At 49.2% G+C, this 27,148-nt stretch overlaps 2 protein-coding genes across 4 annotated transcripts; both read right to left on the bottom strand.

Moving 5' to 3' along the window:
- Window positions 1-127: 127 nt before the first annotated feature.
- Window positions 128-14,219, bottom strand: NAA60 (N-alpha-acetyltransferase 60, NatF catalytic subunit). Of its 2 annotated transcripts, none has more exons than XM_033166754.1 (7): window positions 14,077-14,219; window positions 6,791-6,906; window positions 6,048-6,177; window positions 5,299-5,395; window positions 4,057-4,291; window positions 2,934-3,097; window positions 128-2,718 (listed from the first exon to the last, which is right to left on the bottom strand). In XM_033166754.1, exons 2-6 carry the CDS (start codon window positions 6,898-6,900, stop codon window positions 2,941-2,943), a joined length of 729 nt encoding a protein of 242 aa, XP_033022645.1. In that variant the 5' UTR covers window positions 6,901-6,906; window positions 14,077-14,219; the 3' UTR covers window positions 128-2,718; window positions 2,934-2,940. The 2 variants fall into 2 exon arrangements, with proteins under 2 accessions (XP_033022645.1, XP_033022646.1); XM_033166755.1 differs by lacking the exon at window positions 14,077-14,219 and adding an exon at window positions 11,490-11,577.
- Window positions 14,220-17,289: 3,070 nt separating this feature from the next.
- Window positions 17,290-26,004, bottom strand: C13H7orf26 (chromosome 13 C7orf26 homolog). Of its 2 annotated transcripts, XM_033167386.1 has the most exons (7): window positions 25,929-26,004; window positions 24,639-24,837; window positions 23,604-23,825; window positions 22,607-22,772; window positions 20,658-21,182; window positions 18,957-18,996; window positions 17,770-17,977 (listed from the first exon to the last, which is right to left on the bottom strand). In XM_033167386.1, exons 2-7 carry the CDS (start codon window positions 24,828-24,830, stop codon window positions 17,770-17,772), a joined length of 1,353 nt encoding a protein of 450 aa, XP_033023277.1. In that variant the 5' UTR covers window positions 24,831-24,837; window positions 25,929-26,004. The 2 variants fall into 2 exon arrangements, with proteins under 2 accessions (XP_033023278.1, XP_033023277.1); XM_033167387.1 differs by lacking the exon at window positions 25,929-26,004 and having other exon boundaries at window positions 17,290-17,977; window positions 24,639-24,830.
- Window positions 26,005-27,148: the final 1,144 nt, after the last annotated feature.

The following is a 27,148-nucleotide window of genomic DNA, read 5'->3' as shown; positions in this document are numbered from 1 at the left end:
CTTTGGTGTGTGCTTCTGAAAAAGCTCTTCCGCCCCAACATTCTGGCTTCATAGGCCAGAGCCCTGAGGAACAGAGGCAGGAGACCACACTGTTGTGCAATGGTTAAAAACAAGACAGGAGAATCGCAAACAAAACAAACTCTTTTAATCAAAGACATTTAAAGTGACTGGCTGACCTTTGCTCTTCAATAAATAAGGGTTGTGGCAAACACCACCGTCTTCTCAAAGGGGGCAGGCCCACAGCTGAGGCCTTTTGTTTCCTTTTCCTGAAGCCATCTGTTTAGGAGTAGTGTGTGCACACACAACAGGCAAGCAGGCGTACAAGAGCCACAAAGAGCTCAGACAAGGAGTATACAAAACCATGAAAAGAAAACCAAAATCCACATGGAAACAATAACAGCTCAGGACATTCTCAGGCAAAAGGAAAGTTTCAAAACGAAACAAAAACCCACCACAATACACACTTAAAAGAAAATCACACACAATGATTGCTATTTAAATGGACTTTCCTAAATCCAAGCTTGGGGGCCCTTGGAGGACATGACGCCCCCCTGCCTTTTATGCAAAGGGCAGCATTGCCAGTGCAATCAATCCATGGGGCAAGGAAGCACCCAAAGTGTCAGCTGAGCCTGCCAGGGATGTGCCTCTTAATTTGAGAGCCAAAGCTCTGGAAGATTTCTGCCCTCTGCAGCATAATGGGGGTTCTTGATCGTTACTGGAAGGCAGGTAATGTTTTATCAAGCCCTAAATGGCAGGAAGTACCACTGAAGCCTTGCCAAACCCAGCACCACTGTGGCGTACACCAGCACCCAAAATGCTAAACCTGTTGAGTTTGGGAAACTGGAACATCAGAGTCCCTCATGAGTCAGGTGACCAGACATAGTGGGGGGGGGGGGTTCTGTGTTTACCCTTCCTGTTAAACAGGCAGCCCTTTCCCCCGAAGCCATACACAGATAGGGAGCATCTGCCTAGGCTTCTGAATCCTCCTCCTGATTAGACAAACAGCAACATGATGGAAGAGGAAACCTAAGAGTGGTTTTACTCCTTAAAATCTAAAAGTGCAAGTCTCAGAACAGAGCTGAGCATGCAGTCAGATTAAGCCAATATTGGGGGAAGGGACGCTTTTGGGGCAGGGGAGACTGTCGGCCCTCCATCATCTGCTGGACACTGGAATATCCCAGCATCTTCCTGCTGCAAATGCGGTGAGATCTATATTGCTTTCTAATTCCAACGGGAAATTCAGGCCTGCTGCTTCATCAAGCTTTGTATAATCTCAACTGGGTGGTAAACAAATGGGCATTCTGGAAGGGAGAGAAGAGGCCTCTGGTCATGCAGGGGCCTCCTAGCTCAGAAGAGTTCTTGTCTCACAGAGCAGCGTAGTTAAGAAGACAAGCTTGCTGGCACTGTTCCAAGGGTCCACTCGGGTGCTGGCAACTCTTCCCAGAAGACGACAGCAGAGGGACAGGCTGTTTGCCCTGCATCCAGCACACCTTGACTTCATTGCAGTCATACAGTGGGGAGATGCCTCCTGAGAATCAGAGAAGTCATAACCCTGTTGGTGCTGCTCTCTGCAAAGCACTCCTTCTCCAGAGAGGTGCTGTGCACAAGAGCCAAGCGCCTTATCCTACTGGCCTGTAGGGCAGCCACATGGGATAGCTGTGGCGCAAAGCCCAGATGGGGTAGGGCAGTGCAGTTGTGCCCCACCCCACGCTTGAGGGACCAGAGGTCTACACCATGCACCTTTGGATAGCAGAGCCAGTGGTTAATAACTCAATGGGGAACGGGTGTCGTGTGCAAAACGTGGCAAACAAAAAGCATCCACTGAAGGCCCCCAGGGTGCCTCAACAGACAGCAGGAACCAAAGGTGAGACTCCTGCCTTGCAACAAAGCAAGTGTCTCCTCTGAACGCCCTCAACCCTGGCTGCAACCTCACGGGGAGACCCATTTCCACAATTATACCTTGGGACACTGGGAAAACTGACAGGCAAGCACTTCAGGCTCCCACCGGAAGATTCAGCAAGGGAGGAAGTGAAGGGCCCCTGAGTTTCCACAGCAAGGTGAATTCCTCAAGTCAGATCTTCCCACACCTTCACAGCACCTACAGGTCTCGAGTTCTAGCTCAGTCTACAGGCAGAATTCTATATACACAGTGTATGTTGAGAAATACACACTCACACACCCATTTCACTATGAAACAGCCAATCCAAGATGCTTCATTTAAAACCACCCCCAGGCAAAGGAAGCCCGCGTGAGAGGGGAAGCGATGGAGCTCTGGGCTTCCCAGCAGCCGACAAAAAGAGAAGCGCAGCTTATGAAGTCACTTTTACACCAAAGGAATGAAAAACCACCTTGGGCTTCTCTGCTCCTAGTCACAGCATCAGGAAAAAAATCAACAGTCTTCCTTTCTTTTCTACAAGGTCCATCCTCACCCCAAGCAGAGGACTTGAAGCACACCTGGCATCTCTTGGGCAGCTGCTGAAAGACTGGCTGGGGGATGAACAGCCGCTCACCTACAGCGCAGGAGGAGCATCTATGGGAGAACCATGACTTTCGACCTGCAAACTCTTCCTTAAGCCCTGGGCCAACATGGGAAACGAGAGCCCAGCAAGATGAGAAGATCTGTCAAGTCTTGGCTAGTTCACAGAGGGGCACCCAGGTTCATGGGATGGATCAGCGAGCAAAGCCGTTGTCCGTTTCATCATGTAGAGAAGGACCTGCCTGCAAGAGAACCACTGTTCAGAATCATCAAAAAACAAGTATCGTGCCACATTCAAGGTGGAGCCTGCACCAGTTCTAATGCACTTGGCACCTTAATTTTAAATTTTACTAAACAGAGCATACAACATTGGGTGTCAGGGTGGTCTCCACCTCTTGCTCCCAGCACAAGGAGCACCCACAGGGCAGGGAAATGGCATGGCCAGGCTGCAACTTACCTTAGAATCACATTGTCCGGCTGTATTCAATGCCACTCTTTGCTGAAATGCCCGACCACGGCAAGAGACTGCAGAGGAGGCTCTGGGCTTGGCGGTAGATTCTCTGAGGAATTGTGCAGGGGCTCAGACTGGCCAAGGTTGATCCGATGTGCTGAAGATAGTCAGTGCGCTGCCGTTAAGGAGCCCCAACAATGAAGACTGAGACAGCTGAAATGGCCAAGCCAAAGAGGAAGAAGAAGCAAGTGCCATCGCTGCTGCTCCCTCTGGGAGGAGTCTCAGCATTCCATTTTACAAAGAGGGAAGGAGCACGCAAGCAGCTGGACAGTGCTGCGGGTGTCAGCTCAGTGGCATGGCAGACTCAGGCCCACAGAGCGCCAGTATGAACAAGCTGTAATTTGCATGTTAGAGCAAGACACTTTGGCTGCAGGGCAGGTTCTTTGGGAAATATTGCTTCCCATGGAAAGAGGGTCCACTGCCTGCAAACTCTAATGTGTTCTGGGTCCCCACCCCAGGACACTGGTGTTGCTCAGGGTGCCTCAGGGGGGCAGCATAAATATTTCCATGTAAGGTGCAATATGATTATAATTTAGATTTTGTGCCTCCCAAGGCCAAGACACTTGGGCCCTACTAAGAGGCAATCCATAACCAGAGTCTTAAAGTCAAACATGAGCACACCTGGCAATTATTACTTGTTTGTGCACCAGGAGGAAGCACTAGACACAGAAAGCTGGCAGCTCCACAAGGGTAGGAATTCTTTCCCCTGCAGATTATCAAAATATGAGAATGAAGTCTATTCTGGAAGTGGTGTAAGGGCCAAGAGACTACGCAAATACGCAGCAATTTAACTTCTTTCAATATACAGCATCTTGCACTGCACTGGACATTTTGTCCCAGGTACAATGTCTATGTTAAGAGAGTCCCATTTGGTTGCAGCAGTGGCCAGACCCCCCTGGCAGTGCCAGCCTGGGTCTGGGTAGGATGAAGGGGCTCTCGCCCTGCCCTGAGCTGCTAAGCACCAGTCCCTGACCTCTGATCATGCAACGTGGTGCATGGCTTCTCAAAACACCACAGACCAGACCATGAGCAGCATCCCGCAGCTTGCCAGACCACCAGCAAAGGATATAAGATTGTCCATGGAGGGTGCCCACCATTGATGTACAGAACGTAAGTGAAGCCATCTTTGAGGACGCCTCTTATGGAATAATAGTAGGGCAGGTAATGGTGCTGCTTAAAGTCTCTGTTTTCATAGAAGTTTATAGCAGTGTTGTTAGTGGTGAGGACATGCAGGTAGATGGCTTTGCAGTGGTCCTGGGCAGTCGTTGATATGTGATCTTTCAGGCTTTCAAGTAAGAGAGAACCTGCCACAGGAGGGAAAGCGTTAGAAGCAACAAACGCGGCCAACCCACTATCCATGCAGCTTTCGCGGCTGCTTTGCTGTGACTGAATTTTAGCTGCAGTAACATGCCCTTACTCTGAAGCAACAGTTCCCCCTGCCTTGTACTCCCTCCCCGCTAGTGCTGGAACAGAATGCTTCCATCTCTTAATTTCTGGACTACTTAGCAGAAGCGACACATTGCACAATGTTGCCAAGTGTGACCCTAGCCAGTGGACACGGGTAGCCTGGCAAGGGCTTGTCAGGTTAATTACAGCTTGAAACATATACTCTGGGGTGAGGATGAATGACCACTTGTGTCCATTAAGAGGCAGGCTTTCTGCAGTTTTAAAGCACAGGCTTGGAGCTGTGCTGCAGCGAAGACCATGACAAGAGCTCTGCGCCCTCTGCCTGACAAGGCTTCCACGCCAGCACTTTCAACAACCTCCCATGGGTAACGTGCACAAGTAGTTGCCACGCCACGTTTCCTGGCATCTTCAGCTAAGACTGGGGGGATTTTTTCGATTGCAGTATGAAAGCGTCACAAGCACCTCTGCTTTTAGTTAAGAGGAAAGGCACATTTCCAGCTCCCATGTTTGTGAGGATAGGCTTGAAAGCATGCAGGCAAAGAATGACAAGCTCTCGGAAGCCACAGGGAGGCAGGTGGTAGCTGGGGGTCCTGCCTCAGAGGGGACACATGGGATTCCTTGCCCCCAGACATGGAGAGCACAAAGTAGCAACACTCTTAGTCCAGGAATGTGAATTCCCTTCTTTTTCAAGTGCAGAGGAGTATACACAGATGTGAAATCGGCTCTTGTGCTTGTGATGCAGTCACACAGCCTTTTTTGGGTTTTGTTTGACTCACTACAGCAGTGCAAAGTATTTAAAGTGCAATCCTATGTACGTCTACTCAGAATTAGGTCCCACTGTGTTCAATAGGGCTTACTTCCAAGGCAACTATGCATATGAGATTGCAAGCTAAGATACTCTTACCTATGCCATGCTTTCGAAATTCTTTTACCACTCCCAAGCTTAAAATGTAAGCAACCTGAGTATCCACCGGGAAACTGGAAGCTAAAATGTCACCATCCTAAAGGGGAAAAAAACCACAACAGAAAGGCATTTACTCAACACACAAAGATACAGAACCCATTTTTCTGGCATGCTCTGTGCCTTTTGCCAAGCAGCCTCTTTGCCAATCCAGCCTCCTTCACTTGGCAACTGTTTGGAAGTTGGATGGAGGCAAGGAAGATTTGGAGCAGTTACACACACACACACGTCCAGGGGAAGGGAGCCAAATGGAAACTGGCAGGTGGTAAATAAGAACATGCGAGTTGAAACTGGAGTCTATGGAGAGGGGCAGAGAACAGTCAAAATTGAGAAAGTCCCTACCCAACACCACTGGAAACCCCTTTCAAGCCCCAGGATCTCTAGCACACGGTTGAGGAGCCTGTCGCCCTCCAGATGTTAATGGACTGCAACTCCAATCAGCCCCCCAAGCATGGCCAAAGGCTGGGGATGATGGAAACGACAGTCAAACATTTGGAGAGCCACAGGCCCCCCACCCATCCTGTAGCAGATGCTGCCTTCACAGGCACAGGACTGAAGCCATGAGAGGCAGCTGGCTTGCGTCCCATTATAAAGACAAACATGGTCTCCATGATGCAAGCCTCAATCGCTCAATGGCTGGTGGGTAGGCAAGGGTTGTGCACCTGTTCCTGGAGCGGGGCCCTCTCTCATACCTCTTTGTGCACTTTTGTTCGACTCTTGATCTCAGCTACTATCATTCCCACAATAGAGCCTCGGTAAGTGGCGGCCAGGGAAAAGAACTTCTTGTTGGAGGTGATGTCCCGATACCATGAGTCAGGGTACCTGGGAAGAAAGGTACAGCGATGAGGGAAGAACCCAACAGATCTCATAGGAGCTGCAGCACGTGTGCAGTGGAAAGATTTCCCCTGCTGTTTCTTCACATGGAAAATTTCCCATTTCTAAACATAGAATTGTACAGTTTGAAGGGACCCCGAATTTCATTTTAAAAAAACCACTGTAACATACATACAGATACAGATGGATACACCACCAGTCAGGCTGGGTAGTTGCAAAGTTGTATTTAACTTGTTTTCTAGTGACTTTCCCTAGAAAGCACGCATTAATATAAATAGGATGTTAACAGCATTCAGAGTTTGTTTACAATTTAAAGGGGGGCAGTGACGTGAGGAAGGGTCTGCTATCAACAGTCTTTTCTGGGGAGAGCCTTGAGGGCAAGATAGTGAAGCCTGAAGGGTCAACATCTGGGTCCAAAGCCGGAGGTTCCCTACCCCTGTTCTAGATGGCCTTTGGTGCCCCAGCATAACAACAGGACCTCTGAGTTGTCAGTGTTGGCTCTGGCTGTGGTTACACCTGCCAGTTCACGAAATTCAAGGATTCCCTTTCTCTTCCTCCCCCCACAAGCAAATCCATTGTAGGAGCCCAGGCTGCAACATACTCTATTGGGAACCAATCACCGCAGAGCTGCTTGACTGTGTCTATGTCATCATGGCACAGAAGACGGAGGTATATCTCACTAAGTGCAGTTGGAGGCACCTCCTCTGTCATTCACACCTGGAAAAGAAAAGAAAGAAAACATTTTAAAGCAGAGGTTGGGTGACCAACTGTCATGGATGCTTTAGCCGAGATTCCTGCATAGTAGGGGGTTGGATTGGTTGACCCTTGGAGCCCCTTCCACCTCAACAATTCTATGATCACATACTATAAAAATAATATAAGATAATCATCAAAATGACTGGCTTGCCTTGAAAATGTTCACTGTCAGCATAAAAAGATATTCAATAAGCATGGGAAAATTTATCCTACCTCTGCAAGCACCTCCGACATCCTGATGCTATAGATCTAAGCTCAGTTTGCAATGTCCGCCTCCACCCCCACCCCCACCCCCCCTGAAGGAGGCCTGCAACTGGTCTTGAGCTGTCTGCTCCAGGAAATTAAACCAAAAAGCAAACAAGTTTGCTTGGGTTGAATAGAGCAGGTGGAGGGAACCTTTGACCTTCCAGATGTTGCTGAACTACAACTTCCATTAGCCCCAGAAAGCATGGCAAATGGCCAGGAATGATGGGAGTTCCCCAAACCTGGAGAAGAACATGATCAGATAACTAAAAAACAAAGAGTCTGCCTGAGCAACAGGCGGAGATTTTCCCTCAACAAACAAGGTACAAAGGACAGGTCTGTGTGTATGCATTCTTCACATGATAAAATGAAAGCTTCTGTTGGGGCTAAATTGGGGGGGGGGGGAATCTTGCTACTGCATTAAGCATTGTAATGCACTGTGTACACCCAAGGCAACCTAGATGTTCCCAACACTAAACAGGAAGAGCAAAACATTCTCTCTTTGCCATGTGTATGTTTACCTGCTGCAGACAAGCCAAATCCAATTACCCTGACTTTGGGAAATTCAAAAGGCCCAGAGTCTGCCCTGGCAAACGCTACTACTGCCGGCTCTACACGGACATAAGAAGGGAAATGTCAGTGCTGCTAATCTTTATTCAGTTCTAGGAACATTTCTGATGTTAACACAACTGCTGGACCATCTGTTACCAATTTATTTTAATCTAAATGTAAATGTGTAAATGTAATCCAAGCAACAATTTTGTGTATTGAATTCAGCAGAACTTACTTCCAAGTAAACATGTGTAGGTTCAGAAAATATAGTTCTCTTATATGACTTTAGTGGGACTACTTTCATGCATAGGATCACACTCCATGGCAGAAGTAAATCAGACTGACAGGCATCAGTAATGTAGTTTGAGAGGAACATCTGGCTCAAACCCTCCTCCTTCTCCAATTAGTAAGTGGGGAGGGGAGTTGATGAGTGGAAGATCTAGCCTTGGGATGGACAGTCCAATTTGATAACATTTGCATTTTTTAAGGGCCACAGGACTTATTATTATTATTATCCATATTTATAAACTGCCTAACAATTCCAAAATGTAGTGCACAGATTAAAAACAAAGACAGTCCTAGCCTACAGACTTACAACCTGAAAAACACAACACAGAAGGAAAAAGAGATGAGGGAAATGCAAAAGCAAAACCCAGTCACCAGCTGTTAAAGTTAGAGTTCTTATAATGACAGACTTTAACAGAAGGAAATAGTTCAGGCAGGTAAAGCACAGAACACAGCTGACTTCTCAGCTGAGCTGAAGGAGATGGCCCTGGTACCCATCTCTCCTTCTCACCTGTCAGATTACTTCCTCTGCTGCAGGAATTGTAGCTAAAACCTTTGTCTGGGAAGTAGGAAGACTACCCAGACTCAAAGCAGCAGGAAGCAAAGAGGCACAAACTGCCAGCTTACCTTGCAGAAGAGGCCAACAGCCAGAGGGGACAGAACTAGTGCAATGTCAAGCAGACTTTCCCTTCCTTGACCAAACTGCCTCCTAGCAGCAGGACCACAGCAGCCCTAAGGTTGCACCCCCTACTCATGCACACCTTTCTTAAGAATCACCAGAGATTACCCCTGCATAAGTAGAATCCAGCACTCCCGATTAAGCCAGCTACCACCCAAAACTTCCTTTCAGTAGCTTCTAGGTCCTCTTAATAACACAAAGGAGGCAGGCTCACGACAGTTTATTATTAGTGTTGCTCTAAAACTGGGTCAAAACACCATGTGCTTTGCATTTTGCAAAGAAAACGCTTCAACACAGCAGATGGAAAATATCACCATGGGGACTTTGCTTCCTGCAAGACGGCCGAGTCTTTTGGGGTCTCGTCACAGCAGCTCTTATGGCTACCAGACACAAAGGGACGAAAATCACAACCAGTATGAGAAGACATTTTGAGAATACTGTATATTTTTGGACCATACACAGTACTTCAGATTACGGATTAGGATTATGTGGTAACTCCTCCCTGAGCAGATGCACTCTTCAGCCATCCAAAGTAAGTCCTGCTGACTTGTGCTGCAATTGCGAATGTTCTCTTCCCATGTCCAGAACAACTTCTACTGTAATCCTGTCTTCACTTTCCAGAAAAAAACACATTCCTTTAATCTCACATTTGGCAGCTTTCCAGTCTTGGAAGAGGTCAAGCTTTAAACTGACTTCCTAAAAAGCTTTTGAAGAGCTTCCTTCAGAATTTCCAATGGCCTGTTTGAAAATGACGAATATTCCAGTTACCCACCTGTAACTGGAATATTTCTTATTCTTCGTCTGTTATGGACTCTTATGGCTCATTCAGACTTGTGCTTCTCCCATGTCCCAGCGGTTTTGCCCTTGCAAAGCTGCTCTTTCCCCTCGAAAGCTGCTCTTTAGCAAATGTCAATCTGGAGAAACCCAGTAGATATCAGGTTTCCCTGGGGGGAAACAGTGGGGCAAAGGCAAGTCTCCAGCACATGGAAAAACACTGACCCAACAGCTTCTGACTCTCAGCATTTCAGGTAAAGGGCCTGTTGCTATTTCCATTCAGAGTGGCATCTTCGCATCCTCCTTGTGAGGCTCATCCCACTGTTGGTTGCTACCACATCTCATGGCCATGAACTGTAAAGGTTAACTGTGTACAAAACAAAGTTTTTGATGTATTTGAAACTGTTCATATCCATTTCTTTGGATACTCTCCAAATCCGTTTTTCTCCTGTTCCCTCACGCCAAGTCGGGTGTGATTCATAAGCATTTTATGTATCCTTCTACCCATAGAATGCTCTCTCCCCAGCAGCAAAGGGTCCTTCCAACCAGCAACCAAGGCAGACGTGCGGAAACTCTCTTGCTATCAACATGCACAACCCAGGTTTTTTTTTTAAAAAAATACCTGATAAGAGATGCAAAATAGCTTTTTAGTGACAGGCATACAAATTATTCAAGGTCCAAAGTTCAAGTTAGAAATAAGAACCAGGTTTTTAATTATTTAAAATGGAGATGGCAATTAATCACAAGGATAGAATACCAGCAGGTACAGCAAAACTATTATCACATTAGCATCTCCCTGTCAAAACCTAATGGCTTCCATGGGAGAGGAATAACACAAATCAGTGAACCCAGACAGAAGCAGCATAAATCCAACAAAATACAACAGAACCTTGGTTCTCGAACTTAATCTGTTCCGGGAGTCCGTTTGACTCCCGGAAGTTCAAAAACCAAGGCGTGGCTTCCGACTTGCTGCAGGAGCTTCCTGCACTCAATCGGAAGCCACAGAAGCTGCACCAGACGTTTGGCTTCCAAAAAATGTTTGCAAACCAGAACACTTACTTCTGGGTTTGCGGCATTTGGGAGCCAAGCCATTCAGGAACCAAGGTACCACTGTACTGAAAAACAGCTTCACTGTTGAGAGCAGTACCAGCTAGAGGCCTGTGTGGGGACTCAGACTAGATCAAGGGCCTCTCCCCTCGCACTCAAAGCGTTATAAGTTATCACCTCAGCCATACCAACAGCCCATTGTTCTAGCAATGTCACTATATAAATCCTGCTGCAACCCATTCCTCAGAGCCCAAGATCAGGGGGTGACTTAAGTATAGCCCTGGAGGATTATTGCTGCACCTCATACTCTAAAGGAAATAGGAGCATCAGCTCCTCCTCCGTGTGTGCCATGTTGATAGAAGTGCCACCAGTCTTAGGAGGACGCAGAACACTTTGCTAGCAATCAACCACTTGCAATTCAAGCTCTTCAAGGACGCTTCCAAAAGGCAGAGAAGACTTGCCATCCTGCTTTACCTTCTGAGCCAAGTGCAGCCATGACCTTTACCACCCCCAGCACAGCCACAGTTATGCTCCCCATCACACTTTACGCTACTCTCACATAAAGTCCTTTGTTTCCTCTTTGCCTGCTTGTTGGTCATCCCAAATGGCAAATGTTCCCATTTTTCTCTTCTGATGCACTTCACAGGAGGCCTCCCTGTTTCAGGCTCCCTTGCAATGAAAAATGTAAAGATTGAAGATGTCTTCACCCAAAGACATCTGCCTGGGAAACAAAACACTCACGGTTGTTCCTATACCCATCCTTTTAAAGAAGGGGAGGGCCTATCGGAACTGTGACTTGGATCTTTCGTTGGAATGCAAAACAACATCCCACACATTCTGTCTCTCTCTCTCACAAACAAACAAAAGGAAACCTAAATGCTATTTTCAGCTTTAAAATATCAACATATTCCAAAGAGGCAATCAGGAGCCACCCAGTATAGATACAGCCCCTGTCCTGGCTCACCTGCAGCAATATTAGGACTAGTCTTGACTTGATCTTACTTTTGGGCTGCTGTAAAGTCCAACTGCTAAGAGTCCAGGGTCAAGAAATCCAGTGAAAAGTGGTGAAGACACTATTACACACATCTCACCTCCCTCTTCTCCTTACTATTTTGAAAGAATCAAAACCATACCTTTATTCAAATATGGATTCCAGAGCAGTAAACAGAAAAAAATCTAAATAATAATAATTTATTATTTATACCCCGCCCATCTGGCTGGGTTTCCCCAGCCACTCTGGGCGGCTTCCAACAGAATATTAAAATGCAATAGTCTATTAAACATTAAAAGCTTCCCTAAAGAGGGCTGCCTTCAGATGTATTCTAAAAGTCTGGTAGTTGTTTTTCTCTTTGACATCTGGTGGGAGGGCGTTCCACAGGGCGGGTGCTACTACCGAGAACGCCCTCTGCCTGGTTCCCTGTAACTTGGCTTCTCGCAGCAAGGGAACTGCCAGAAGGCCCTCGGCAGTGGACCTCAGTGTTTGGGCAGAATGATGGGGGTGGAGACGCTCCTTCAGGTATACTGGACCGGGGCCGTTTAGGGCTTTAAATGTCAGCACCAAAACTGTGAATTATGCTCGGAAACGTACTGGGAGCCAACGTAGGTCTTCCAAGACAGGTGTTATGTGGTCTTGGCGGCCGCTCCCAGTCACCAGTCTAGCTGCCACATTCTGGATTAGTTGTAGTTTCCAGGTCACCTTCAAAGGTAGCCCCACGTAGCGCGCATTGCAGTAATCCAAGCGAGAGATAACTAGAGCATGCACCACTCTGGCGAGACAGTCCGTGGGCAGGTAGAGTCTCACCCTGTGTACCAGATGGAGCTGATAAACAGCTGCCCTGGACACAGAATTAACTTGCGCCTCCATGGACAGCTGTGAGTCCAAAATTACTCCCAGGCTGCGCACCTGGTCCTTCAGGGGCACAGTTACCCCATTCAGGACCAGGGAGTCCTCCACACCTGGCCGCCTCCTGTCCCCCCAAAACAGTACTTCTGTCTTGTTAGGATTCAACCTCAATCTGTTAGCCACCAAATATCAATAGAGTATTCAAACCAACAATAAAAAGAATATATTCAAACAAGTCCTGAGAGTTAACAGACCAAAACTACTCAACAAGCTAAAACAGTAACAATAAATACAGCCCTGTGATGTAATGGTTTAGTGCACTGACCAGGGAGATCAGAGTTCAAATGAACTTATGGCAGAATCAAATGGAAGCAACAAGCTTCCCCAGGAGCCACAAGTAAATTTGTTTACTCCATCCCCAAGTAAATTATGTTTTCAGGATGGTTAGTTTTTTATGGTGACTGTTGTGGCTCACTGAATGTTTATTGCATTGCCTCGGCTGCTATGAATGTTTGAAAAAGCGGCATGGAAGTCTTTCAAACAAATAAATTAAACTTCTTATCTCATGGTGACTTTTGGGAGGGGGCAAGGTCAAGAGAGAGGCAAATGAGATGCCTCCTCAGGAATGTCAGACCACTGTTAACCTGAGAGGAAGTGGCTGGCACAGGACCTGCCAGGGGTAGGGAGGGTTTCCTTTGCAATCATGGCAACTGCTTGCTCTGTACTGACAGGGGGGCCTGGGCAGTTTCTTTCACATTAATGGCTCCCACTAATCAGGTTGCATAGGCTTCTTAGAATGGGTGTGCTTTTATTTTAATTTTAATGTATTTTTATTCAATATTTATTTGTTTACAAAAGTATGTGCAATACCTTTTTCAAGTTACATTTTCTGCAGATCAGTTTCATTTGTTGAGACATTAGTGTTACATTAGGAAGAAAAGGGGGGAAGAGGTGGAGTGCTGAGTGGGGCCGGGTGACCATGTTTCTATTTTACTTAATGTGTGGGGTTTCCTGTCAGCGAGAATGGGTGTGCATTTAATGTATTACTTTAATGGGTTTCTAAAATGCATTTATTTACGTGGGATAAATATGTATTTGGGTTTTCTACTTGGTTGCAAGTTGCTTTGAGTTGCCTTTGGCGAATAATAACAACAATAATACTTGTTATGGGTAGGTAGCCATGTTGGTCTGCCGTAGTCGAAACAAAATTAAAAATTAAAAAATTCCTTCCATTGGCACCTCAGAGACGAACTAAGTATGTTATTGGTCAAAACAAAATAAAAAATAAAAAAATTCCTTCCAGTAGCATCTCAGAGACCAAGTAAGTTTGTTCTTGGTATGAGCTTTCGTGTGCATGCACACTTCTTCAGATAATGCTGTGTGTGTCGTGAGCGCGCGCTGCTTACAATACTTTGCTTTAATGCTGCGACCTTCGGGCAAAGGGCGGGTAATCGGTAACATTATGCGCCCTTTTGCTCTGCTGGCAGCCCCTGAGGGCCCATTCGCGGGGCTCGCGGGGCCTTGCTCTCAGGTAGGTGCGCGGACGCGGCTCCTACGAAGGGAAAGGCCGGGCTGCCTCCTCCTCCTCCTCCTCCTGGCCCGGGCCTCTGGCGCCGCCGCCGCTTCTCCCCCTCGCTCGCTCGCTCGCCCCAGTTCCGCCCCTGAAGCGGCCGGGCGGCGCGTCTCTCCCCGAAGCAGCGCGGCGTACCTGAGGAGGGGCGGCGGCTGCCCCAGCTCCAGGCCGGAGGCGGCGGCGGCGTCCGGACGCGGCTCGCTCAATTCATCCCGGGGAGGGAGTCCGGAGGAGGGCGAGGGCGGCGGAGACCGAGCGGGGCCGGAGCGGATACCTCAGCGGCAGCAGCGTCGGCGGCGGCGTCAGGCCCACCTCGCAAGAAGGCGGCGCCCCATTGGCCGCGCGGCGGGAGGACGGCGTCACGTGGCTGCCCGTCACCATCGAGGGCAGGCGCTGCGGCCGCGCACGCGCAAACCGAGGCAGCGGAGTCGGGCTGCCTGTAAACAACGCCGAAAAGGAAGCTCCGCCGGCCTGCGGCTCTGCGCATGCCCAGTTACACTTCCCCCCCTCCCGTGGTCCTTGGCTGCCTACTAGCCAGATGGAGCCTCCCTGGTCAGGCGCAGTCTACCCCTGAGTTCTGGATTGCCCTCTTGGAACCACAGAGACACTCCCCCGAGGGTCATCTGATCCAACCCCCCTGCAATGCAGGAATCTTGGGAGCGGGGGACTGTAGATGACTTCCCATATCGCAGGCAGCGTCGCCATCATATTTATTTAAACCCCGCCTTTTTCCCTGAAGGGACTCAGGGAGGGTTACAGATAAAATGAAGGCAGATAAACACATGGGGGAGGGGCAGGGGGAATAATTTAAAAGACAATTAAAGAGCATTGATTGAATTCACACACACACACACACATCTATTTAAGACCATACAAATAATTGTCCCCCAAAATCCAGCATGGCATGGCACCAGCCCTTCCAGTAAAAGTCCTTTCCCAAGATCCCGTTGGAATGTTTTCAGCTGCTGGCAGGACAGCAAGGATGCAGCGGGTCTAACTTCTCCAGGGAAGGACTTTCAGAGTTGTCTGGGAGCAGCCACCACCAAGGAGGCCCTCTCTCACATCCACAAGTGTGCCCCCAAAAAGTTGCAGAGAAGGGCAACTGACCTCCTGGAGGGGGGCAGAAGCAGAATTCTGGGCTGAAAGGGGGGGCCTCAAGGCAGATCCAGCAGAGCTCTCCTTACAGTGAACCTGCAAAAACTTGTCCTGACAGGTTCTTAAAGAGCTACCGGTACTTTCTATTATAAGAGAATGTCATGAAAAGCCATACCAGGGGGATAAATGGACACCTCTAAATGTTAACTGAATGTTAAGTAAAGCTGCAAGACTAATTTGAGGTTTTGGAAAGGTCAGCCTTTGCTGGTTTCTCTAGAGCTATGCAAGTCAACACAGTCACTCAGCATAGAGGTCTGGGCGGGTGTTTGGTTGTGAGTAGAAAAACACATGCCCCCAACTATATTTGAAATTCTTACAACCACTTCCCATGCAGAATTAAGCATGGCTAAGTCTACTGAAATTCCCTACTTCTGCACAGGATTAGGCTGCTTATCTATGCAAAAAGATGGCAGGATTCAGGGCATCCGCCAATCTAGTTCATCTATTGCTTAAAAGCCCACATTCCTTGATGCATTTTCACCAGCTGCAGAAATCAAGGCAGACCTGCCTCCTGTTTTCCTGACTGAGGCTCAAGAGGTCCAACTTCTTCCAATAGGGTAAAATAAATAATACCAAATTCAACGAAGAGAATAGTGGCAAGATGACCTTAAGCTGAAAATCAGAACTAACATGGTCCAAGGGACAGATACCGGAAAATATCTGTAACTAGAGAAGACATTTTGCATTTCAGAGTAATCAGTTCCTTCCCTTTCAAAATGCAAGGAAGACTTACCAAGGACAGTCTGAATCATTCATGTGTCTTGAAATTAAGCCAGAGATTATTTCTCATTAGAGGGCTTGACAAGAGACTTTCTGCCTTCTGCCGCAGGCAATATGGAGGCGGACACAAACGCCAGGATAATTCATTGTTAATTTAAGAGAGTTACAAGCCACATTGCAAGCCTTTTGTGGAACATGCGGCCTTATACCTCTCCATTACCAAACGGGCCAATGGCAACATTTTGAAGACTGTCAAAGCATCAGGCCTCTCTACGTCCTCCTCTGAAAGTTAGAAGGGCTTGAAAGAGGAAGAAATAGACCTTGTTTGAGCCAAGTCCATTCAGCTCCTGAAATACATCCTCACTAACATATTGGCACTTTTGTGTAGTTACTAGGGTCTGAAGCAGGTCTGCGTATGCCCCAGGAATGTCATCTGTAAACCCCAGGAGACAACTCCCATCCCCACCCCCATTTCATAGTGGACTAGACCAGGGGTCAGCAAACCTTTTCACCAGGGGGCCGGACTATATTTTGAAAAAATATATAAACAAATTCCTATGCCCCACAAATAATCCAGAGATGCATTTTAAATAAAAGCACACATTCTACTCATGTAAAAACACCAGGCAGGCCCCACAAATAACCCAGAGATGCATTTTAAATAAAAGGACACATTCTACTCATGTAAAAACACACTGATTCCTGGACCGTCCACGGGCTGAATTGTGAAGGCGATTGGGCCTGATCTGGCCCCCAGGCCTTAGTTTGGGGACCCCTGCACTAGACCAAGACCCCCCACCATCAGCAGCTATCAGAGAGGGAGCGAAACAGGGCTGCAGAGCCTCTTCATCAGCTGTGCTGAAAGACCAGCAACTTTGGGCTCCTCTCTTTGATGTATCTCTATTCCAGCTTGTCATTACAAGAAATCTGTAACAAAGAATTAGCGCCTGAGTTTTCTTTTTTCCTCCACCCAACCAATACCTTTTCCTTTTGTGCCATGTGTTTTAGATTGCAAGCCTGAGGCCAGGGACTGTCTTATCACTGACTTTTGTAAGTTGCTCTGTGAGTCTTTTTCTGCTGAGAAGCAGGATAAAAATGCTTTAAATGCAAATGAAGTCCCACCTGCCTTGATCTGAACATCCCCTTAAGAGCAACGTCTGAAGTTAATTTAAGATTAAATGTCACACAATTTTAAGATGGGATTTGGTTTCTGCTTTAAAACATGTGAAATATGTCAGATGGACACCAATATTTCTGGGGGGAAAAATTCGCCCAAATTCACCCTGTGGAAGATACCAACCAGAGCAACAGAGAAATGAAGGTTCAAGTTTCACCTAACCAGCTGTAGACATGTTGAATAATGTAAGAGAAAGAAATTGAAGGCCAGGAATCATTGCTTTTTTGTTGTTGCTTTTACAGAAAATGCCAGAGACTGCTAATTTTGAAGCAAAAAAATCTGCAATTCTTTTTTTTAAAAATGTACTTGCACTGAAATCATACATATTCACATAAAAAGGACCCCAAGAAAACAGCTTACAAAACACAGCGGGGCTGTTCTCTCCAGGCTCTCTTGCATAAGAACCAGTCAAACTTCTTCACCTAATGGGGGGTGGGAGGAAGGAGTTGCAAACAAATGTTCTGAGTGGAATACCAAATCATGACATTTACCCTCCTGCGTAAAACCGTCATACTGGGTTGACAGTAAAAAAGAAAGGTCCCATTCGTTCCAGTCAGATTAGTGTCTCCTCCTCATTCATACAAGATTGTTTCTTAAAAAACAAACAAACAAACAAACAACCTAGCAGCCCCCTGTGCATCTTAACGCCCAGGGCCTTCAAGGTCTCTCCTGGAGGAGGAATTGCACAGCCCACCCCCAGCAAAAAGTAATGGTTGGTTCTCTCTGTAATGGGTGGAAAACACTCTTTCCCTGAAGAGAGGAGAAGTCCAGTTTCTTTAGCGGATCGGCCGATAAGGAAACGCCATGCCTGGAATGAATGTCTGTACGGGGTGAGCTGGGAGAGCTGGGTGAGCTGGCATTGCTGGGTGGGCTGCATGGGTGGGATACCCCAGAGGGGGTGTGTGGATGGGGGGGTAAAACCCAGGGGGCAAAGCAGCGTGGGTGGGCTGCTGGACTGGACCCGAGATCACCAGCTGGAGCAGGCTGCAGGAAGAAGAAGGAGAGAGACAATGGTGGGTGAAGGCAGCTGGCCTGCTGGGGAACAGGAATTTACAGTGATATCAAGCAACGCCTACTGCAGGCCTAGGCAAACTCTGGCCCTCCAGAAGTTTGGGACTACAATTCCCATAATCCCTGACCACTGGTCCTGTTAGCTAGGGATGATGGGAATTGTAGTCCCAAACATCTGGAGGACCAGAGTTTGCCTATGCCTGGCCTACTGGATCAGGCGCATGGCCCCTCTAGTCCAGCCTCCTGATCTTACTGTGGCCAACCAGGTGCCTCTTCTGGGAAACCCGGTAAGCAGGATTTGAACACAAGAGCCCTCTCCCCTCCTGCGGTTTCCAGCAACTGACAAGCCATTGTGACTAGTAGCCAACGATAGCCCTGTTCTCTAGGGAGTTGCAAGGTTGGCGGCCATCACAATCTCCTGTGGGAGGGAGTTCCGCAGTTTAAATCTGTGCTGGGTGAAGGACGACTTTCCTTTCGTCTGCCGTGAATCTTCCAACGTTCAGCTTCCAGTGTTAATTTAGGAGAGAGGGAGAAAAACCTTTGACTCTCCTGGCAAATGTAACACTGGGCACAACGGGAGGGAGGACTTCCACCCAGTCCATGGCTATGTAAGCAGCTAAAAATGGCCCCGTTTTCATGTACAGAGATAAGATTCAAGCACCCACAGTGGTGGTCCTTGAACCGTTAGAACGAAGCAAGCCAATTGCAAAGCAGGGGTTGGTATGGATTGCCAGCAGGGTGGCACTGAGTCCTGGCTGTCCTTGTCACAGACAGACAGTAAGGTGGGGGGAAGAAAGAGTTGGCTCCACCGCACTTTTGTCATTTTCACTTTCCTGTGGGAGCACAGCTAGCCAATCTACACCTTTCTGCTTCTGTGGGTGTCTCTTGGGCAACACCTCTCGGAAGGGCACAGCAGTTGCAGTTCTGTTGTAAACACAGAGCACTGACTTACTTGTTGTGTGGCAGTCTGGCGCACACCGTCCTCAGGTCCTCTGGAAGGAGAGAACAGAAAAAAAAAATGGAGGCGGAAACGGCAAGACAAAGGGGAAAGCTTTCTCTCCTGGGGAAGGGGCTGAACTCTTGCTCAGCTTCTCCATCCCAGACTCATGTGGAGAGCTGCTCTTCAAATAACACGGCAACCCTGGAGAAGCGCTTTGTGGAACTGTTGTGGCAGAATCATAGGGTTGAGAGGGACCCAAAAAATCATCTCTTCCAACCCTATGCAAAGCAGAATCACAACTAAAGAATCCCTGATAGGTCCGACCTCTGATTAAAAACCTCCAAGAAAGGAGTCCTTCCATGGGAGTCTGATTCCGCTGTCAGGAGAGGCGTGTCTGGAAATTCACGTTCCTGTCCTGAACAAGGAGGTGGAGAGATTAGGAGAATTGGGGAGCAAGGGCACTAGGGAGAGCCACAGAGGCTGGTCAGCTGTCAAACAGCGAGCAGGACCCCCTGATGTTTGGTCCCAATCCTGATAAATCAGCAGAAGAGGAAGCAGGTGTGTTGCTGGCTGGGATCCACTTTTACATTACAGTGGCCCCTCAGGTTATGTTACCTTCGGGTAACGTAACTTTCGGGTTGCGAATGCGGCAAACCCAGAAGTGTATACTTCCGGGCTTTGCCCCACACGCATGTGCAGGAGCGCTTTATCGTGCCGCGCGTGTGCACTAGATGTGGAACATTCAGGGTACGTATTGACCCCCGGAACGAATCAAGTTTGTATCCGGAGGGTCCACTGTATTTCTTTACCATCAAAGCGTGTAGCCTGCCCTTCCTCCCCAAATGGTGTCCAGGGCAGCTAACAACATAAAACCCAACAAAACCATACACAGGACGCAATTGTTAAAATGACAGCTGTAAAAATGACAGTGCCCGCACGCTCCTACCCACTTCCGAGCACCCAGACAATTAAAAACCTCTTCAAAGGGTGAGGGAAGGAGATGATTCTTCCTTTCCTCCGGCAGGAGTGAGTCCCAGCCAGATGGCATTCTGCTCCCTGGGCACTTGGGAGGGATCGGGGCAGGGAGCTGAGAGATGGTCAGGTGTGCCCTGAATGTTACCCACCACCACACACTGAGAACCAGGGCTGATGCAAAAGCGGGAGGCAGCCCAGCTCAGCGGTTTATCTGCACAGGCCCCAGACTGCAGACAGCGTGACCTCTGGACAACAGCCTCTCCACCTTAGCTGGATTCATGCTACACTGGAGGAGAGGGCAACAGCCAAAGAGCAGGGGCTTAGCCGCTGCACAAGTGCCAGGGTCAATCACCGCCGTCTGCAGTTGAAAGGATCAAGTAGCAGGCAGCATTGGGGAAGATCCTGAAAATTGGAGCAGGATTCTCCACCACGTGCTGCTTCCCCTCTGGATATTTAGACTCCCAGCCACCTTGGCCAACGGTAAGGGATGGTGGCGGAGGAAGAAGTTGCAGCCCAGCAATATCTGGAAGGAGCCGGACTGGGAAAGTCTGGAGTAGGCAATTCTGGCCCAGATGGACAAACACTCTGAAGCAGCCTAGGCAGCTTCTATTCTCTCTCTGTGCAGCTCCTCTCATGCCCAAAATCTCCTCCCCACCTCCTTGCTACTTCCCCGCATCGCCTCGGCACAGACTTCTGCCGGCTTGCGCGGGCTCACTGGTGGTTGCCCCCAGCGCTTACCTCTTGTGCACAGCAGCGCTCCAGACGCCATGGCCACTTGCAAGGCCTGGGCCAGCCGGTCGAGAGCCAGCTCGGTCTCCTTGGTGGCGTTGAGGGGGTTGAGTTCATCGGAGAGCCTGCTCATTTCCTCCACGAGAGCCACCACGTGGTCGAAGGGCACCAGCCCCAAGCGCCCGTACAGGTTCTTCTCCGTCAGGTGCCCCTGCAGCATTATCAGGACCTGGAGGACGCTGAGGTGCAGCTTGGAGTACAAGGGCTGGCAGCCCTTGTCCAAGACGGCAGCCGGGTCCTTGGCAAGTTTTCCTCCCGGGTGGCCGTTGGAGACAGGGGGCTTCCTCCGTTTGTAAGCCAGCGGAGCTTTCACGCACCAGCGGATCAGGCCGCTGAGCGGCGTGAGCTCCAAGAACCCAATGGGCAGGCTGGCCGCGATTGGCGTGTTTAGGAAGGTGATGAGGATCAAGCGGGGGTCCTCGAAGATCCAAGACACGACCATTTCCAGCAGGTCCGGAGGCGGGATGAGGTCATCTGGAAAAGAAGGAGAAGGCAGCTTTGAAGACCATAGAAATGGTGGGACTGGAAACTGCAGCTGGGGCTTGCCAATGCTTGGCCCTGGAACCAGAGCCTCCCTCCCACACCCGTGTGTGGGCTGCAGGCTGCTTGGAGAGGGGGATGCTGTAGGTCAAGGGCAGGGGGTCCAGGCAGCCTGGAGTCCCAGGCTCTGTCTCGTCCGGGACCGCCTCTCCTGGTATGCCCCACAGAGGACCTTAAGGTCCACAAATAACAATAGTTTAAGGGCCCCGGGCCCCAAAGAAGCCAGATTATCCTCCACAAGGGCCAGGGCTTTTTCAGTGTTGGGTCCGACTTGGTGGAATACTCTGTCCCATGAGACTAGGGCCCTGCGGGACCTGACCTCCTTCCACAGGGCCTGTAAAACAGAGTTATTCCACCTGTCCTTTAATCTAGCCTGATCCCCTATTCCTTTTCCCTTTCCCTTCTTTCTGAAGAAACCCTTCTGGGTCCCCACATTAAAATTCCTCCCTGGTCTCCCTACTGGCCTAGCATGACTAACCTGGCCAGTTAGCCCTGGGGATCCCACTGATGTTTGTTTTTATGCTGTTTTTAGCTGTTTTTTAAGTTATTTTAATCATTGTCTTATATTTGTTGTTAGCTGCCCTGAGCCCGGTTTTTGGGTTGGGAAGGGCAGGGTAGAAATAAAAATTAATTATTATTATTATTACTGTATTCCCAACATAGTTGCTCAAGTTTTTTCATGTTTATTTTAGAACCAGCAGCCTCCCAGCATAAGCTTGGAATTCAAAGGAACCCAAAAGATCAGTGCCATTTTCAAAGGTTGTGTCTGCCATCTGGATTCAAAATGATATCTCATTGTATCCAGACAGACACAAAAACCTGCACCTAGATCTCATGTAAAATTTGGTTCCGATATCTAAAGAAACATCCGAATGCACTGCAAACAAACAAACAGCTTTCCAAAATATATAGATTATTTAAAACATTCTTATCCCACCTTTCGACAAAAGGGTCAAGGCAGCTCACAACATTTAGCACCCATAAACACAGGAACTGCACTGCCAAGAACAAAACTCCAGAGATAAAATCTAAATGAATGAGAGCTTAAAAACGAGAGCTATCCCAAGAATCCATCAAAGATACCAAGCGAAGGGGAAGAGAGCTATCCCAAGAATCCATCAAAGATACCAAGCGAAGGGGAAGAGGAAGCAGCACTGAAAATACCTGGAGACACATCATAGTCTCCGGCTCTGGCCCTGCCCTGGAGTAAAGCTGCACACGCACCGATTCAGGCCACCACAGTCTGTTGCAACCTTAACATCAGGATGTCTGGAACATGACACACCTTCGTGTATCGTGTCTTGCGCCTTTTCAAATGGCACTGGGCAGCTTCCGGCGCTTCATTTGGAGGAACTTACCTGACGACATGTCGTACAGCATGGTGACCGATGTAATGAACTGGCAGCAGAAGCGAGGGCTGGCACTGAAGATCTGCTTCAGGGTCTGGACGGAGCCTGGCACTAGACTGCAGTAGTCATCAACCAAGGCTTGGGCCAGCCGCACGCAGTAGATTGCTGGCGTCCGCTGCAAAAGAGACGCACGATTAGCCACCATGAGAAACTGGGGGGAGCAGCGCCGACAAAGCAACACACAGCTTGGCTCCAGCAAAACATAGGAGGCTGCATGAAGGCGTCAGTGGGAGTGATGCTGGCTGTGACCCGAGCTTGTTGATAGCCTTGAAGATGAAGAGCTCAAGGATCTGCAGCCCCCAAAGGCTCCTGAGTGAGCCTACCAATCATTCACGGAATAAGAGCACTGGTCCTTCAAAGAGGATCAGACAAACCCACGGAATATAAGGCCGCCAATGCCAGATGCTGGGAATCACAAGCGGGGAAGAGTTGCCACTGCGCTCAGTTCCACCTTGCAGGCTTCCTGTAGGCACCTGGCTGGCTGCTGTGAGAACAGGATGCTGGGCTAGATGGGCCTTGTGCTCAAGCAGGGATCTTTTCATGGATGATGGGAGCTGTAGCCCAACAGTGGAAGACCACACACTAGCTACTCTGGCCTAAGTGATCTTTTGCTCCTGGGTTTGGTGCCTTTCTGAAAGGTGCACCTCAGCCCAAGGCCCCATTCTGAATTTGTAGCTTTACAAGAGCAATATGAGGAATGCGGAGCAAGATGTGACCTGGACAAACAGGCCATTCCATCTCCTGTTTCTGCATATACACCAGCAGAGTAGGGTCCAATTCAGCCCTGCCCAATCTGATGCCACTCCCACCCCCCTGGCAGGTGGCACAGCAGTTTCCTTGCTGAAGTGAAGCAGGTCCAGATCTGGTCACTACCTGGATGGGAGGCTGCCTGGAAGCTCCTCTGGGAGGGAAGGCAAGGTCACATGCACCTGGGGTAAACTCTCACCTGCAGCCATGAAGCTGCACATTCCAGGACAGGCACTCTGCACACAGCTACCGCCATCGAGACGAGTTTCCCCAGCAAGGCCATTCTGCTGTCATCCGTCTTGTTCCCTTGAGGGCTGAAAAGGGAGGAGAAAAGGATCTGCCGGACAGAGTCCTTGCTTTGCTCCTGGAAATAATTGCACATGATCTCTAGTAACTGAAGCTCTTGCAGTGAGTTCAGCCTCTGAAAGAAAAAGAGAGAAAAGAGAGGCCATCTGTGAGCCAGAGCCAAAGCACCCCCACCCCCCGCAGGAGGGTCCTTTCCAACCAATCATCACCCAGGCTGGCATTATAGCATCAAAGAAAACGAGAGGACTGTTTTCGTATGTGTATCTTGACCAAAGACATTTGTTTGGCTATTTCATATTTAAAAATACTACCCACCACTTTTCCTGGGACAAATGTTAAAACAGCTGGCCGGTAATTCCAGGATCTCTCTGGATGGCCAGGAATTATGGGAGATGTCATCCAAAATACTTGGAGGGCCACAGCTTGAAATCTTCCCTATCCGGTTTTCACAGAATAACCTTGCAGCTACTCGGTCAGATCAATGACCTACCTAGTCTGACTGACAAACAAGAAACCTTGAAGAGTAACAGATTGTGCCCCCTCCATCTCAGCGAGGCCCTCCTCAGCAATGGCACTGGCTATCTTTTATGATATAGCACTATACAATTATTTTTATATATATATAAAATAGGATCCAGCCAGCAGGACAGATGTTGAACTCCCTCATCACCAGCAAGGCACTTTGACAGATAAGCAGGTTGCACACCTATCAATCACCTGATTTCACCTTTGTGACCCTGCTTGACCTCAAGCAGAGTTTGCAGGCCTGGATGTTGCCCAACACTATTCTAATCAGATATCAGCCCCATGTGGGAGGGAAGAGAGATTTCCTCAAGGGTGCATCCTAAAGGCAAATATGAGGCCCCAGATGGAGAGGAGCAATGTTGGCTATGTGGCCCTTGATAGGGCTTGATGCCCAACTACCTACTTTAGGTGGGGTGTTGCGCTCCTTGGGAACCTGGAAGATGAACTCCTCCAGAAGCTCGATGGGGCCTTTGTCTACAATGGGGAGCGGCACGTTCTGCAGCTGGCTGCTGAAGTAGATGTCCAAGTGGTAGAGCACTTCCTTGGCGGCGCTCAGGGCATCCCGGCGGAGCAGCGAGTGGCGGATGTCACTCATGGTTTTCCTGCAACAGGTCCACACGTTATGCTTCGCATCTTTCTTTCTAGAAGAGCTAGAGACTTCCTTTTTTGAAATGAAAGCTCAGAGTCTGGGGCCTTTCATTGGTGCAACTGCTTTATGAATACTCCTTTATAAATACAGCCCTGTTGGAATCCCAGCGATTCCTACTATGTAGTGTCCAAACAACTCACAGCTCTGACTTCAATCATTGGCTAAAATCACTGACAGGAACAGCCAGGCTGATCATTTAACATAACCTGCTTTAAAAAGTGCACATTATGTTCCATAACTTTCTTTGTAGAAGGGCTAGAGCCTTGTTTTATATTTTTAATGAAGACTCAAGAGTCTGGTACCGCTTTTTGAGGGTGCCAATTAAGGTCTTCAGAGGTTGATGGCCCCCCACCATAATGGGCCAGGCCTCCTCTGACTTTAATTGGGGAGCAGGAGAAAGGAAGAGTGAAAACAACACCACAGACCAATACTAGAATTCAACAACACCAATTCATTGTTTGTAATCATGTTCAAAAGTACCCTTCTCCGTTGACAATGCTGGGGACGCTATGACTCCACCAGCGCAGAGGACTACAGGAAGGGACCTTATTGATTATCATTATATTTATTCATGCATTTCCCCCTGACAGGGATTCAAGGCAGCTTGCAGATAAAATAGGAACAGCTAAAACATAGAGGTTGGGGAATAAAATAATAACAATTAAGCATTAATAAAATTAAAGCCATATACGTAGAATGAAAGATCTATTAAGCACACCCAGGAAACTGCAATAAATGCAGCTTATTTATCCCCCACTGCCCACCCCCCCTTCTATCTTCTCCCACCGGGCGCCTTCCAGACATTGCTGGACCACAATCCCCCACCAGCAGGGCGCTAAACTGGCGAGTCTGGCCTACACGGCCCGACTGGTTTTCCTCCTGACAGCCCTGACCTGAACGCAGGACTTTCTGCCCTGACTCGACCCCGCCCAACACGGGTGTCCGGTTCACACGTGCAAAGTGCCCGCCCTGACACGCCACCCCCAACGGCTAGGGCGACGGGAATGGTCGCGTCGTCCCGGGCGGCAGCGGCAGCCGCCTCACCTCTTCACCCGCCTCCCGCCCCAGGAGCAGCTCCTCCGCGGGCGCCTCAGGCCGCCATGTCCGGGCCGCTGTTGCCGCTGCTGCCGCCGAGGCAGGACGGGGACGGCGGCCCGCGAGGGCCAAGAAGGACGGCCTAACGCGGCGGCCGCGGCCATTGGCGGGCTCGGCTCAGAAACTGACCAATCCGAGCGCAGCGCTGCCTACTTGCTGCCCGGGGCGGTGCAGGTGGGGGCGAGACAGGTTACTTCGGCCACGCCCCCATCAGGTGGCTCGGGGCGGGGCGACGGTTGCCATTCGCCGGGGTGGCTCAGAAGCTGCCCAATCCGAGCGCAGCGCCGCGTTCTGATGTCGGAGCCACGCCCCTTCAGGAGCAACTGCTGCTGCAGACACGTGTGAGCGGATGGGGCGCTTCCTAGCCCGCGTGCCCCGTCCACGTCTCGTCGGAATGCCTTAAGATGCGTGAAGTTGAATGGTCGCGCATCTAGGAAGGGCAGGGGACTAATTCCTGCAGCAGCACATCGTGAAGCTGTGGGATTCGCTGCCGCAAGACGTGGCGATGGCGGGCACCGACGTCGATGGCTTTAAAAGGGGCTCCCGAGTTGCTGTTTCCCTGCTCACGGAGGCCGAAGGCTGTCCATGCTGTGACTACTTGTACACTCTTCCTCCAGGAGAAGGGGCAATGTATGCCCGCGTCCCATTTGTGGGGACTGGGGGCAATTGCTTCCCTTTGGCACTGCGAGGAACGGGATGCTGGGCTCATCCAGCAATAGTCAGGCTGCTCCGGTGTTCTTTGGCGCGGCCCCCAATTGCTACCGATGCACAGCTTTTGAAATTACAGTTTAGTTTTTTCCTACCATTTCCTGCAAACAAACTGTGGAACTCCCTCCTACAGGAGGAAGGGATGGCCGCTAACTTGGAAGGCTTTAAAAGAGGATTGGTCAAACTCGTGCCTTCGCTCTGCCTCCATGGTCAGCCAGAGGAATGTTTCTGAATACCAGTTGCTGGAAACCACAAGAGGGAAGAATTGTTCTTGTGCTCAGATTCTGCTTGTGGGCTTCCCATTGTGGCTCCTGGCTGGCCACCAGAGCCTTACCTAGGTGATCATGGGGCAGAACCGTCCAGATTGCGCCCCCTAGCCACGGACAAATTAGCTCTTTTTTCTGCCTCTCCTCCAGCCCCCCCCCCTCCATTCAATTCACCGTCTATTAAAAACCTTTTCT

This window comes from Lacerta agilis, chromosome 13, assembly GCF_009819535.1.
Source record: "Lacerta agilis isolate rLacAgi1 chromosome 13, rLacAgi1.pri, whole genome shotgun sequence".
In the NCBI taxonomy this organism is placed as follows: domain Eukaryota; kingdom Metazoa; phylum Chordata; class Lepidosauria; order Squamata; family Lacertidae; genus Lacerta; species Lacerta agilis.
The sequence above is the reverse complement of the archived record's forward strand: the minus strand, read 5'-3'. Positions and strand labels throughout refer to the sequence as shown.